Source organism: Elgaria multicarinata, chromosome 1 (assembly GCF_023053635.1).
Source record: "Elgaria multicarinata webbii isolate HBS135686 ecotype San Diego chromosome 1, rElgMul1.1.pri, whole genome shotgun sequence".
In the NCBI taxonomy this organism is placed as follows: domain Eukaryota; kingdom Metazoa; phylum Chordata; class Lepidosauria; order Squamata; family Anguidae; genus Elgaria; species Elgaria multicarinata.
In genome coordinates this window covers 536743-549574 of record NC_086171.1, presented here as the reverse complement: position 1 = coordinate 549574, position 12832 = coordinate 536743, and the positions used below count along the sequence as shown (strand labels likewise).

General features: G+C 66.2%; 1 protein-coding gene across 2 annotated transcripts in view; it reads left to right on the top strand.

Moving 5' to 3' along the window:
* The window catches only part of SLC4A2 (solute carrier family 4 member 2), a 39828-nt gene that overhangs the window by 23212 nt on the left and 3784 nt on the right, over positions 1-12832 (top strand). Inside the window, exons 1-17 of one of the 2 annotated variants that reach the window (XM_063121551.1) lie at positions 269-368; positions 2741-2915; positions 3548-3816; positions 3911-4035; positions 4226-4452; positions 4995-5131; positions 5578-5758; positions 7051-7186; positions 7523-7706; positions 8674-8788; positions 8918-9102; positions 9247-9475; positions 10227-10442; positions 10763-10911; positions 11268-11462; positions 11754-11981; positions 12206-12295. In XM_063121551.1, coding sequence (XP_062977621.1) covers positions 345-368; positions 2741-2915; positions 3548-3816; positions 3911-4035; positions 4226-4452; positions 4995-5131; positions 5578-5758; positions 7051-7186; positions 7523-7706; positions 8674-8788; positions 8918-9102; positions 9247-9475; positions 10227-10442; positions 10763-10911; positions 11268-11462; positions 11754-11981; positions 12206-12295 — 2865 coding nt within the window. In that variant the 5' untranslated portion in view covers positions 269-344. Of the gene's footprint in view, positions 1-268; positions 369-2740; positions 2916-3547; positions 3817-3910; positions 4036-4225; positions 4453-4994; positions 5132-5577; positions 5759-7050; positions 7187-7522; positions 7707-8673; positions 8789-8917; positions 9103-9246; positions 9476-10226; positions 10443-10762; positions 10912-11267; positions 11463-11753; positions 11982-12205; positions 12296-12832 lie in introns of those variants that run through there. The other variant, XM_063121544.1, reaches the window with a different exon arrangement.

Here is a 12832-nt window from a genome sequence, read left to right as displayed (position 1 = left end):
TGCTTCAGAAACGCCACTCCCCCCCGAAGTCAGAGCTCTCGGGCCGTGGGAAGGCGGAGCGTTCCTTTGCTGGGCACCGTTCCTCTGCCCCCTGGGACGCATCCTACCCACACCCCACCCCACGGCAGCTCTTTTTGCCGCTCTGCCTCTCCCGAACAGTTGGGTTAATGATTCACCCCTTGCATGCTGCCTCCGTGCAAGTGGACAGCCCGCCATTGCTGAGGCGGCAGCTGCGTGACCCAGGAAGGAGAAGGAGAGCCTTGGAGAAGGAGGCTGCACGCCGTGGGTCTCCCCCCCCCCACGCACGCCCTGGCCTGGCCTGCCCCCTCCTCCTGGGTGCTGCCATGGACTTCTTGCTCTGCTCCCAGGTAATGATGCCAGCCCACCTCTTCCAGCTCCCCCCTCCCATGCCATGGTAGCTGAGCAGAAGGGGGCAGGGGGTGGCTGTGGCAGCACTGAGGGCCGGAGGGCGGCTGTCCCCTGAAATCCACACCTCCCCTTTCCAAGGTGGGGCAGGCAGCAGCGCTGGGGGCGGGAAAACCACTGCACCGAGGGGCCGACATGGGCTGCAGCGTGAGGCGTGTGTGTGTTGGCTTGAGTTTGCCTCAGGGTTGAGTTCCCCACCCCCACCAGCTACCCCTGCTCAGCCCCTCCATCACAGGATGGAGCGTTCCAGAAAGTGTGTGTGTGGGGGGGGGGGGAGCAGCCTCACGTCTCTTGGTTGGAGCTCCTGCCAGGGGCATTCCCACTCCCACCCCCCACCCCTCTAACTAGGCCCATAACCTCGCTGGAGCAGGCTGAACTGCCCAGAAGCCTCAGCTGGGGCAGAGTGCCGGGGCCCAGCTGCTGAGCACTGCCGGTCACAGGGAGCAGGGGACTGCCTGGCTGCACGCCCTTCGCTGGCTCTCCCGGTCCGCTTCCAGGCGCAATTGGTGGGGCTGGTTCTGCCCTCCGTGAGGCTGCCTGGGGGGTGGGAGGCCCCACTCTTGGTCCCGCTGCCCTCGGAGGCGCGTTTGGCGAGGGCGTGAAGGAGGGCCTTCTCGGTGGCCGCTCCCCGGCTCTGGGGCTGGCAGGCCAAGGGGTTCTCATTCACGCCAGCTTTCGGCACGGAAGCTGCTCTGCTACGGAAGGGGTTTTACTTGGTTTGGTGGCGTTTCTTCTATTGTGAGGTTTTTGATTGATTTCTTTTTATGTGTTCTTTTAATTAAGATTTTGTTTTTCATCTTTATTTTATTCATTTTTGGAAAAGATGGGATATATATTTAATAAATAAACTGAAACCACTGCACCTTAACTGCTCCTGGGGTGTCTCCCCCACCCACCCCGCCGTTGCTTCCCCGGGTCTCATGTTAGACCTGTATGCTCCTCGGGGCAGGGACCTGGCCTCTTGGACTCTGCGAAGCACCAGGCCCGCTGATGGGGCTACTTAATATTTAATGGGGTTGGGGGGATGGCATTGGCAGTAACAATGAAGAGGAAGGAAGGAAGAAGTCGGGGAGGAGGGACTTCCCTGGCTGGGGGCGGCGTGGGGGGGGGGACTCCAGGGCTCCAAGGCCGGATCAGTGGCGGCTGGGGGGGCGACTGCTTGGGCCTGTGCCCCCGGATGGCCCCATCCCCGAGCAACGCTCGCCAACACGTCCAGCGCCCCCTTGGAGCGTAGCATAAATAACTCCTGGAGTGCGCGTGGGAGGGGTGCGGATGTTTAGCCTCCTTCCCCTCCCCATCCAGGGCTGCAAGGAGAGGGAGGTCAGGGAGCCCCCCCGCTTCCCACCTGTGGCTTTTGGGGGTGGGAGACAGGCTGCAGCTCCTGCCTCTCTCCCCCCCCCCCGCAGAGAGGGATGGAGGGGTGCCCTCGGCTGCCTTCCCCTCTGCCGGAGCGGCGGCTGCGCTGTCACCTTGAGGGGGGGCTGTCTCCTCCCCCTCCCCCTCCGCTAATCTGCACTGCTGTCGGCCAGCGCAAAGAGAGCCTCTGTCCGTCAATATTTGGAGTGGCACGGAGGGGATGGAGCCGCCTGCCGGCGCCCGCTGCCTGGCGTCCCTCCTGCAGCCGCCGTGACCTTCCTGGCTCCGGAGGGAGCGGAGCAGGATAAATCGCCTGGCCGGCAGAGACGCCGACGCCGCTGCAGCCGCCGCGCAGAGCCAGAAGGAGCAGGCAGGCGGGCGGTGGCGGCGGCGGCGGCAGCTCTGGCTTGGCTCCCCAGCATGGCTCAGGTAGGGAGGGGGCTGCTCCCGCCCCTGCGAGCCCCCTAAACTCTCCCCTTCTGGCCACGGGGAGGGAGGCACGAGCCAATCCCACAAGGCAGCCTGGCACATGGCGGGGAGGGGGCTTTTCCGCATGCTCCCGCCTCCTTTTACGCCGGGCCTCGGCCCGTCCCTTCCCCGGGGGCTGCGCGCAGGGGCACTGGTGTGTGCTCCCCCCTCCCCCCAGCTTAGCCCAGGTTGTGCGTCCAGGTTGCGTGTTCTCTGGCAAAAGGGATTCATGGCCCCCCGAGTTAACCCTCCCCTCCCTCAGACACCCGCCTGCATGAGAAAAGCACACAGCATGTGTGGGTGATGCTCAGGCTCCGGTTTGGGTGAGTCTCCAGGGGACAGAGGGGGCTCCCTGCCCCTGCCTTGGCTTCCCAAGAGAGCCCCCCGTCCTTCCGTGCGGTGGCCGGGGGCTGGAGTCGGCACGTGGCGCTCTCTGCCGGCGCCCGGCCCTCATCTTCCTCCCACCTCTTCGCTTCTGCTTCTTCTGCAGCCTGAGCAGGACGGGCCGAGCCCTGCATCACCCCTGTATGGGGGTCCGGAGCAGGAGGAGGAGAAGGACCTGAGCAAGGCACTGCGGGTGGAGCGCTTTGAGGAGATCCTGCAGGACTCGCACCCGCGCAATGTGGAGGAGGCTGGCCGGAGCTACAGCGAGGAGGACTTTGAGTGTAGGTGGGGGGGGCTGTGGGGGGCCCGGCCGGCCAAGATGGAAGCAGGGGGTGGCAGCGTGTCCTGCCCTGGGCACGGAGGAAGCAGCCGAGGCTGGGAGGGGACGTGACTGAGGGGCACGGCATGGGCCCTTTCCATGCAGCAGGGGGAGCAGGTGCTACAGCGGGACGGGCAAAGTGCCCATGTTGGTGCCCCCGGGTGGCTTCTTGTAGCCCTGGGCTGGCTGGTCACAGAATCACAGAATAGCAGAGTCAGAAGGGGCCTCTGAGGCCATCGAGTCCAACCCCCTGCCCAATGCAGGGATCCACCTCAAAGCATCCCTGGCAGAGGGCTGCCCAACTGCCTCTTGAAGGCCTCTAGGGTGGTGAGGCAGTGGCCCCGGGGAAATTGCCCCCCCTTGGCGAATGGCTCCTCCGTCGATGTCCGCCCGCCTCCCCTGTGCGCTCCCAGGACGTGGCGCCAGCCTCACGGGCTCCTCCAGGGGGCCCGCCAGCCTGCACGGCTGCCGTGGCCTGATCCTGCATGGCCTATCTTCCTTCTGAGTGGCATGTGGGCAGGAGCCGGGGGCCGGGGGGGCAAACCCAGCCCCCTGACAAGGAGCCCCCCCTGACGACCGCCGGCTCTCCCCCAGACCACCGCCAGTCCTCCCACCACATCCACCATCCGCTGTCCAGCCACCTCCCTTCCGATGCCCGGAGGAAAAAGGGCGGGGCGAAGAAAGGCAAGAAGCAGCGGCCCCGGGCCTCCGTCCCCGGGGAGACGCCCACCATCGAGGAGGAGGCCGAGGGCGGGGAGGAGGAGGAGGAGGAGGAGGCCGACGAAGACGACGCCTGTGACACGGAGACGGAGCAGGCCCCCGAGGGCCTCCTGCTCACCGGGAGCTCTCCCGAGGGCGTGCAGGTAGGTAGGGGGCCCGGCTGGGGGCGGGTGGGGTGAGGCCTCGCACACAACCCAGAAACCCCTGTGGCGAACACCCCCCCTCGCTTTGTCTCAGTTCTTCTTGCAGGAGGACGATGGTCTTGACCGGCGGACAGAGGGGTCGGTGAGCCCCACGCTGCCCCTGAGCTCCCCGACGCACTCCGGGGGCTCCCTGCCTGCCAAGGGGGCAAAGATGGGCGGGTGAGTGAGTGAGTGAGTGAGTGAGTGAGTGAGCGGGAGCGCTCCCCGGGGTCTCCGATGAGCTCAGGCGGGGGGTGGGTGGAGCGGGCTCTCTCGACGCGCTCCTGCGTGGGAGGTATGTGTTGGGGGGGACACACACGGGTTCTGGGGCGGGGGGCCGCGCTTGCTGAGTCAGGCATCTTCCTCACAGTTCAGATGTCGAAGGGCCGGGGGGCGTGGAGGGGCCCGGTCTGGCCGAGGGGGGCTCCCCCGGACGCGCCCTCGCCAAGCCCCAGGCTGGCCACCGCAGCTACAACCTCCATGAGCGCCGGCGCATTGGCAGCATGACCGGGGTGGAGCAGGCCCGGTACCAGAAGGTGCCCACGGACGAGTCGGAGGCCCTGACCCTGGCCTCTGCGGACCTGGACTACATGAAGAGTGAGCGCCGTGCGGGAGGGCAGGGGCTTCGTTCAGCTAGCCCCAGGCACGGGGGTGGGGGGCTGCAGGGCGCCCGGGCCTCTCCGCTGTGGGAGGCTTGCATGCGCTGGGGACGAGGCACTGGCTCTTCCGTTCTTAGCGCAAGCGGGAGCAGCGGCCTCCCTCACGGGAGCGGTGGCACTGCCGAGGGTGCATTACTTTGCGGCATGGGCTTTGCTACTGCAGGGCGCCCGGCCCTCTCCACCAGCTGCAGCGAGCGCAGCACGGTGTCCTCTGGCAGCCCCTTTGAGCCTCAGAGTCGCCTGTGGGCTAGAGAGAGCAGGGCGCCTCCTCAGAGGCAGGGCGCGCAGCCGGATCCCTGCAGATGCGGGCACAGCTGCGCTAGAGAAGGGCGCTAAGGCAGCTCGTACTGGGGGGGAGGGATGTGGGGGACCAGGCGAGGCCCCCTTGGGGACCAGGCGAGGCCCCCTTGGGAACCGGCAGCCCCCGTCGCCCGTGCTCCCCCACGGCCACATTCAGCGCCTCCTGCTTCTCCGCCACAGGTCACAGGTTCGAGGACGTCCCGGGGGTGCGCAGGCATCTGGTGCGCAAGAGCACCAAGGGCCAAGTGGTGCACATCGGCAAGGACCGCAAGGAGACCAGCGCCCGGCAGCGCAAGCAAGACCGGCGGCCCCACGAGGTGAGGGAGCGGCAGGCGGAGCGCGGCGCCAGGTGTTGCGGCCCTGAAGGCAGCGGGGGGCAGGGGGGGCCTTCGGGTCCCGCTTGCTGGCTTCCCAGGATCCTCTGGCTGGCCGATGCAAGAAGGGTGATGCCGCGCTCATGAGCCCCTGGCTCTGCCTTCGGAAGCGTCCGGAGGTTGCTCCGTCAAGCCCAGGATTGTTCATGCGGAGGTCTGTCCCCCGTCCCCCCCGCACGCGGCTTGACTGGCTGGCGCGAGTCCTCTGGAGGCCTTCGCTCTGCACCACCTGGCTGACACAGGGCGACTGGGGAGGAGGGAGCCACCCTGTTCTGCGTGGCCTTTGGGTCCCCCACCAGGGAGGGCAGCCCCAGAAGCTCCCTCCCCCCCATGGCCCCTCCGGGTTCTGAGTCATCGTTCCCCCCCCCCCCGGCCCCCCTCCGGCGCAGGTCTTTGTGGAGCTGAACGAGCTGATCGTGGACAAGAACCAGGAGATGCAGTGGAAGGAGACGGCCCGTTGGATCAAGTTTGAGGAGGACGTGGAGGAAGAGACGGATCGCTGGGGGAAGCCGCACGTCGCTTCCCTCTCCTTCCGCAGCCTGCTGGAGCTGCGACGGACCCTGTCCCACGGTAGGCAAGCGAGTGGGCAGGGGGTCTCGGCCCTAGACCCAGAGGAGTCCCCCCCCCCCTCCATGGCTGCATCATGGCAGCCCAGCATGGAAGGGTCTTGCCACGTGAAAATCCCAAAACAGTAGTCAAGAGGGGGCATGCGTGCAAGGCCTCACGCCCCCCCCCTCCAGCCAGGGCCCCCTGCCTACCTGCACGCCCTCGGGAGAGCTCTCGGGGGCCTGCTCCGTCTCCGTGCCACACGTGCCACAGGCGTCGTCTTCGTCGGCCTCCACGGAACCCACGGAGCCCTCCAGCCTCAGGGCTCTTCTTCCACTCCCTCTCCTGGTGTGGGGCTTACAGCTCCAGCCAAAAGGAGCCCAGGGGGTGGGAGTGGGGCAGGGAAGCTTTTCGTGAACACCCACTTCAACGATGCGCTCCTTGTTCATGCTTCTTTCTGTGGGGGGGCGGGGGGCAGGGAGAGCCTCCCCCTAAGGAGAAGCAGTGAGCTCAACAGGGAGAACTGTGTGGAGCTCCCATGTCCACAAGTGGAGACACTCAAGGGAGGGCTCAGGGTTCCTCCAAGCCAAGGATCGTGCCCTTGCGGGGGGGAGGAGGGCAGCTGGGTGGACTCAGGAGAGAGTCTTTGGCCGGAGGTGGGGGATTGGGGGAGGATTTGGGGAACTGCGTGGAAAGGCAGCGGGGAGTTGTGGCTGTCGTGGGCTGCAGGGGTCTCTCACCGCCACGTTTGTGGGATCTTTGCTTAAGAGATGCCCTGAAATGCCAGTGACTTCCTCGTGGCTACAGCGCTTGGAAATGTGTCCCCCCTCCTGGCATAGGAGGGACACGCGCCTAGCTTCTGTCTGTCAGGAAAACAAGGCACCTCTTTTTTGGGGGGGGGGTGTTGTTATACAAGCGGTGTTGGGGATTCCCAGTCTCACAGTGGGCGTTCCAGAAGAGGGGGATCTGCGCCCCTCTTGCCACCGTCCCTGCAGGGTTGGGGCTCCTTTGAAAGGGAAAGGAGAGCAGGCGTTAGACAGTCGCTTCTGAGTAGGGGGTGCTGGACCGAAGGGGCGAAGGGGCCTCTGCTCTTCCTACATGCGGAGGAGAGACCCCGCCCCCACCCCGGCCTTGTATTCCCTCCTGGGGAGTTCTGCGTTCGGTCACATGTGCCAGGCCACCTGGGCAGTTGTGGAAGCAATGCCTGAGTGTGGGGCACAACCCTAACCTCCCCCCACACCCCCGAGCAAGGAGTGTTGCACAGGCGGGGGCCAACGGCCGTCTTCCCCCTCCCTTCTCCCCCCTCCCCCATTTAGGGGCCGTCCTTCTCGACCTGGACCAGAAGACGCTGCCGGGGGTGGCGCACCAAGTGGTGGAGCAGATGATCATCTCTGACCAGATCCGTGCCGAGGACCGCGCCAACGTGCTTCGGGCGCTGTTACTCAAGCACAGGTGAGGCGTGAGGGGGGCTGGAGGTCGATGAGGCACCGCTTCACCCCGGGGAGGGCAAGGCAGCCGCAAGCCCAGCTGGCGCCCCCACCACCCCTGCCTGGTCTGGCTACTGGTCTAGCGCAGGGCACTCCCTTAAGCGGGGAGGACTTCTCTCCCCGGCACAGCAGGGGCCGGAAGGGGGGCAACGCCCTGACTATTCTTTGTGAGCCCCCCTGCCCCGCCCCCCCGGCCTCCACGCTGCTATCTGGGGTCTTGGCTCTGGGAGCAGCCGGGGACCGAAGGGGCCAGCAGACGCCCATCGGCTCAGGGCTTTGGGGGGTGTTTCCTCCCCTGCAGCCACCCCTCGGACGAGAAGGATTTCTCTTTCCCCCGCAACATCTCCGCCGGCTCGCTGGGCTCCCTGCTGGGCCACCACCACAGCGCCAACCACGTCGGAGAAGGGGCGGAACCGACGGTCACCGACCCACTCATCGGGGGCCACGTTGGCGAGCACGAGACCCGGGTGGACATTGAGAAGGAGGTGAGACCTTAACCCCCTCCCAGGCGTTGGTTGCGCTCCCAGCCCTTGGTTGTGCTTCTGCGCCGATCGGGGCTCTTTGGGCAGAGTGTGACTCTTGTATTGCGACATACAATATAACAACGTGACATAAAGCCAACGTACAGAAATGTAACACTTTTAAACAATCGGTAGTAAATCCCAGGAACCATGAATGTTCTTCTCTTATGCCCTCAAATGGTCTTAACCTGGCACCAAAACAATGGCAGCATTGTGCCAGGCGGACCTCAGTGGGGAGAGTATTCCATAACCGGGAGGCAGCCACCAAGAAGGCCCTGTCTTCCGTTGCCGCCCTCCAAGCCTTCCTTCGGGGAGGGCCTCAGGGGATGAGTGTGGCAGACAGGGAGGTTCATGTCGGGAGTGGCGCTCTGTCAGGTCTTGAGCTCCTGGGTTGCGTACGGTTTTATAGGTCAAAACCAGCACCTTGAATTGGGCTCAAACATACAGGCTGGGGGAGAAGGCAAGGGTTGCAGGGTTCTCCTGCCCCTCTCCCTGAGCCCGCCGCCCCGGACCCTCTGCGTCTGAGGGGTGAGGAACGGGCATCAGCACAGCGGAGGGCAGAAACGCGGTGGTCAGCGGCTCTCCCTCTTCCTTATCCCAGGGAGTCCTGTGTGGACAGAAGCCAACTTTGGCTCTGGCTTTCTTCATTCTGGAGTCTTTGCTGCCCTGCTGTTTGCATCTCCCCTGGGGCCGTTTCACGTGCTCTGCGCTGATTGTTTTTACTGAAGGGGACGCGGATAATTCCTGAATAAAACGCATAGAGTCGGGAAGGGCGGGAAGCGCATATAGCCATGGGAGGCACCGTGTGCTGGTGAAAGAGGGGTGCGGGCAGGGGAGGCCTCCGGCAGCTGTCCACCTCCCCGACCGGCCGGCTCCCCTGCCCCCTATAAGCCACGCCCTTCATGCCCATTTGGTTGCCCCCCCCCCCCAGAGGGAGGTCGTGTCGCCTGCGCTGCCTGGCAACATCACACGATCCAAGTCCAAGCATGAGCTGAAGTTGCTGGAGAAAATCCCCGACAACGCGGAGGCCACCGTGGTGCTCGTGGGTAAGGAGAGGGGCTGGGGGGGAGGGGGGAGGACTGGGACTGGGTGGCAGGGCGTGAGGGGTCGGCGTGCTGTGGCGTGTCGCAGGCGGTGCCCGCCCGCCCGCCCTCACCCACCCCTGCACCCCGCAGGCTCTGTGGAGTTCCTGGACCAGCCCACCATGGCGTTCGTGCGGCTGCAGGAGGCCGCCCAGCTGGAGGCCGTGCTGGAGGTGCCCGTCCCGGTGCGCTTCCTCTTTGTGCTGCTGGGTCCGAGCAGCGCCAACATGGACTACCACGAAATCGGGCGCTCCATCTCCACCCTCATGTCCGACAAGGTAGGCGCTGCCTGTCTCCTCGCCGGCCGTGCGTCCCAGCAGCCCTCGTCGTGGCTGGCGCATGACCGCCCCCTGCTCCCTGCCCCACCCCCCACGGCCTGCCCCGCCAGAGGCCCCCGCTCAGCCTGCCCCATCTGCCCTCAGCAATTCCACGAGGCGGCCTACCTGGCGGACGACCGGCACGACCTCCTGCACGCCATCAACGAGTTCCTGGACTGCAGCGTGGTCCTGCCCCCCTCGGAGGTGCAGGGCGAGGAGCTCCTGCGCAGCGTGGCCCACTTCCAGCGCGAGATGCTGCGGCGCCGGGAGGAGCAGGAGCGGCGGCTGATGCTGCTGGGGGCCGCCGCGGAACCCAAATCGCCCGAGGAGAAAGGTAGCCAGGGCCGAGGGGCGAGTGGGTGGGTAGCCAGCCTCTCACCCTCCCGCGTTGGGGGGCCGGCTCAATCCTGGCCACACTCGATCCTGGCCGCCCGTCAAGGCGCTCACCTGTGCAGGCGAGTGGGGGCCACGCTCCGACGGCGCGGGCTGCTGGGCCCCTGCGAGGTCACCACCACCTCGTGCTCCGTGCCGGTTCAGCCAGCCTAGCTAAGCACACGCACAGCCACGGGCGGTGGGTTGCCCTCGCCCTGCGCCCCTCCTTTATTTGTGGAGTTCCCTCCCCCAAGAGGGCGTGACGGGCGTTGGCTGGAGACCCACAGGCGACCGAAGGGCTACAGCCGCCGGTGGCTACAAGTCCTGGAACCTCCAGGGGGGAGGACAAGCCATGAACGCCAGTTGCCCCGCTTGCCAGTTGCTGGGGGCAGCAGCGGGAGAGGCGGCTCCAGCCCCTGTGCCCTTGCCGTGGGCTCCCCGGAGGCTTCCAGTGTGGGAGCATGCTGTCCCCGGGCTGCAGGGCACCTCCCTGGGCTCCCACGTGCTGCACTGGGGTCTGATCCTGCTGCAAAAGCCCGCTGGACCCATTCTGGGGGATGGTGACGCGTGATCCGCCCCATTGGGATCTGCAGGGTTCTGGGAGGGGACCGAGGGGACAACCCCCACCCCTCTACCCAGACCTCGGGCTAGGCTAGGAGGACCCTCCCCACCCCGCGCACACCCATCCCATCGCTTCCCATGTGTCTGCCCAGCATTGCTGAAGCTGAAGGTGGCAGAGGAAGGCGAAGAGGGTGACCCGCTGAAGCGCACGGGCCGCCCCTTTGGGGGGCTGGTCCGCGATGTCCGCCGGCGCTACCCCAAGTACCTCAGCGACTTCCGGGATGCCCTGGACCCTCAGTGCCTGGCTGCTGTGATCTTCATCTACTTTGCCGCTCTGTCGCCCGCCATCACCTTTGGAGGGCTCCTGGGTGAGTGAGGGAGGGGGCTTGGCGAAGGTGTGGGGGTGCCTGGACGAGCGCTGGCACTGCCTGGGTGAGAGGCTCACCCTCCCATCCTCCCTGCCGGCATGGCGATGGAATATCAGAAGAGCCCTGAGGCTGGATCAGGCCCAAGGCCCTTCTAGTCCAGCGCTCTGGTCACACAGTGGCCAGGCAGCCATCGGCCAGGGACCCCCGAGGCAGGACATGGTGCAATGGGGGTCGCGGGGGGAGACCTGGGGGTCGGTGCCTCTGCTGGGCAGTGCCTCATGGTCCCCTTGCCGCCCACCCCCCCGTCCCGTCCGCTCCAGGAGAGAAGACCCGAGGGCTGATCGGGGTCTCGGAGCTGATCATCTCCACCTCGGTGCAGGGGATCCTCTTCTGCCTGCTGGGCGCTCAGCCGCTCCTCATCATTGGCTTCTCGGGGCCCCTCCTCGTGTTCGAGGAGGCCTTTTTCACGGTGAGTGCCGGGGGGGGGGGGCTCCCCTTTGGGTTTCCCAGATGCCTGAAGATCCCTGGAATCTCCACAGCTGCCGGTGCCATTCCCCACTCTCTCTCCCTCACCCCCATGCCTCAGTACCTGCATTGGGACCGAGGACTCTCCAGCAGCAGGGCCCGCCTGAGGCCGCGGCAGAGCCACGTAGGCCACCCCTCTGGTCAAGGCGGGCCAGAGGGGCCGGGGGCTGGTCTCAGGGGTCCACCTGCACACGAGGCCAGCCCAGGCCCTGGCGCTGCCCCCCCCGCCACAGGAGGAGGCCGGAGGGAGGGGCGCGTGGGGAGCGCCCACGCCACTCAGCCCTTTCTGCCGCCCTCTAGTTCTGCTCGTCGCAAGGGCTGGACTACCTGGTGGGCCGCGTCTGGATCGGCTTGTGGCTCATTGTGATCGTGCTGGTCATGGTGGCGTTTGAGGGCAGCTTCCTGGTGCGTTTCGTCTCCCGCTTCACCCAGGAGATCTTTGCCTTCCTCATCTCCCTCATCTTCATCTATGAGACCTTCTACAAACTGATCAAGGTGAGGCCAGGAGTGGGGCAGAGCTGCCCGTGGCGTGGGGGGCTTTTAAGGAGCTCAAACAGGCCGGGAGGGGACAGGCCGGGAGGGCCTGGCATTGTGGCGGGGGCACGGGAAGGGGCTGAGAGGGCCAGGAAAGGAATGCCCGGGGGGATTTGGGGGACAGGGTGCCGTGCGTAAAGAACGGGCAGCCTTGGCGTCTGGCGTGGAGCCCTGCCCTCACGGTGGGCTTTCCCTGTGACGTATGGGACTCAACACCCCTCTCGGCCCTCCTCCTCCCCCCTCCCTGGGCAGATCTTTCAGGAGCACCCCCTCCACGGCTGCGTGAACGCGAACGACAGCAGCGCCGCCCTGGTGGAGGACGTCACGGCGGCCCCCAAGAACGGGACAGCCAGGCAAGCGTCTCCCAAAGTGACCGGCCAGCCGAACACGGCGCTGCTCTCGCTGGTGCTCATGGCCGGGACATTCTTCATTGCCTTCTTCCTGCGCAAGTTCAAGAACAGCCGCTTCTTCCCGGGCCGGGTGCGTGGCCGGGGGAGGGCCGGGGGGTGGGTGGGTGGCGGGCGCGAGAGCCGGACGGGAAGAGCAGCGCCTTTGTGAAGGGACCGCCTCCTGCTGGCCCTGGGTGGGATGGTCTCTGTCGGGGGGGGGGGAATTCTGCACATGCCCAGAGGCTCCTTATGTTAGTCAGGCGCTTATCAGGTGATCCCCAGCCTGCCTGCGGCTGAGCAAATCTCTCTGGGCAGGTTCGGCGGGTGATTGGCGACTTCGGGGTGCCCATTGCCATCCTGCTGATGGTGCTGGTGGACTACAGCACCGAGGACACCTACACTCAGGTAAGTGGGTGGGTGGGTGCGCTCAGAGGGAAGTGGGCTGATCACCCCTTCCAGGCTCCAACACCCACGTCCCCCTCGACAGTTCCCTTCCGACCCGGGACAGGTGGCCGGGGCTCCAGTGGCCGGCTGTGAACTTCTGCCCTGAGCTGTATTCCCAGCGAGGCAGTGGTGGACTCCATGGCTGTGCCAGCCATCTGCGGAGGGCGGGGCGGGGCTTCTGTGGCAGAGCCCCCTTTTGGCATGCCACTGCCCCCCCCCCGTTCGAGCCCAGCAGCATCTCCAGGCTGGGCTGGGAAAGAATCCTGCCTGCCGCTGCTGCTGCCAGTCAGTGTGGGCAGGACTGGCCTGGGCGGATCATGCCAGGGGTGGGGGCAGGGCCGGTGCCAGACTATTTTGCGCCCTAGGCAAGTGAGCTGCTTTCACCCACCCACCCCCACCCCAGCGTACATGGGCGTGGGGCGCCATCATACCTGCCCAGCCGAAGCGAAGCCAGTATGCTGGGGTGGGGGTGGGGGTGGGGCAGCTTTGGAATGGTGC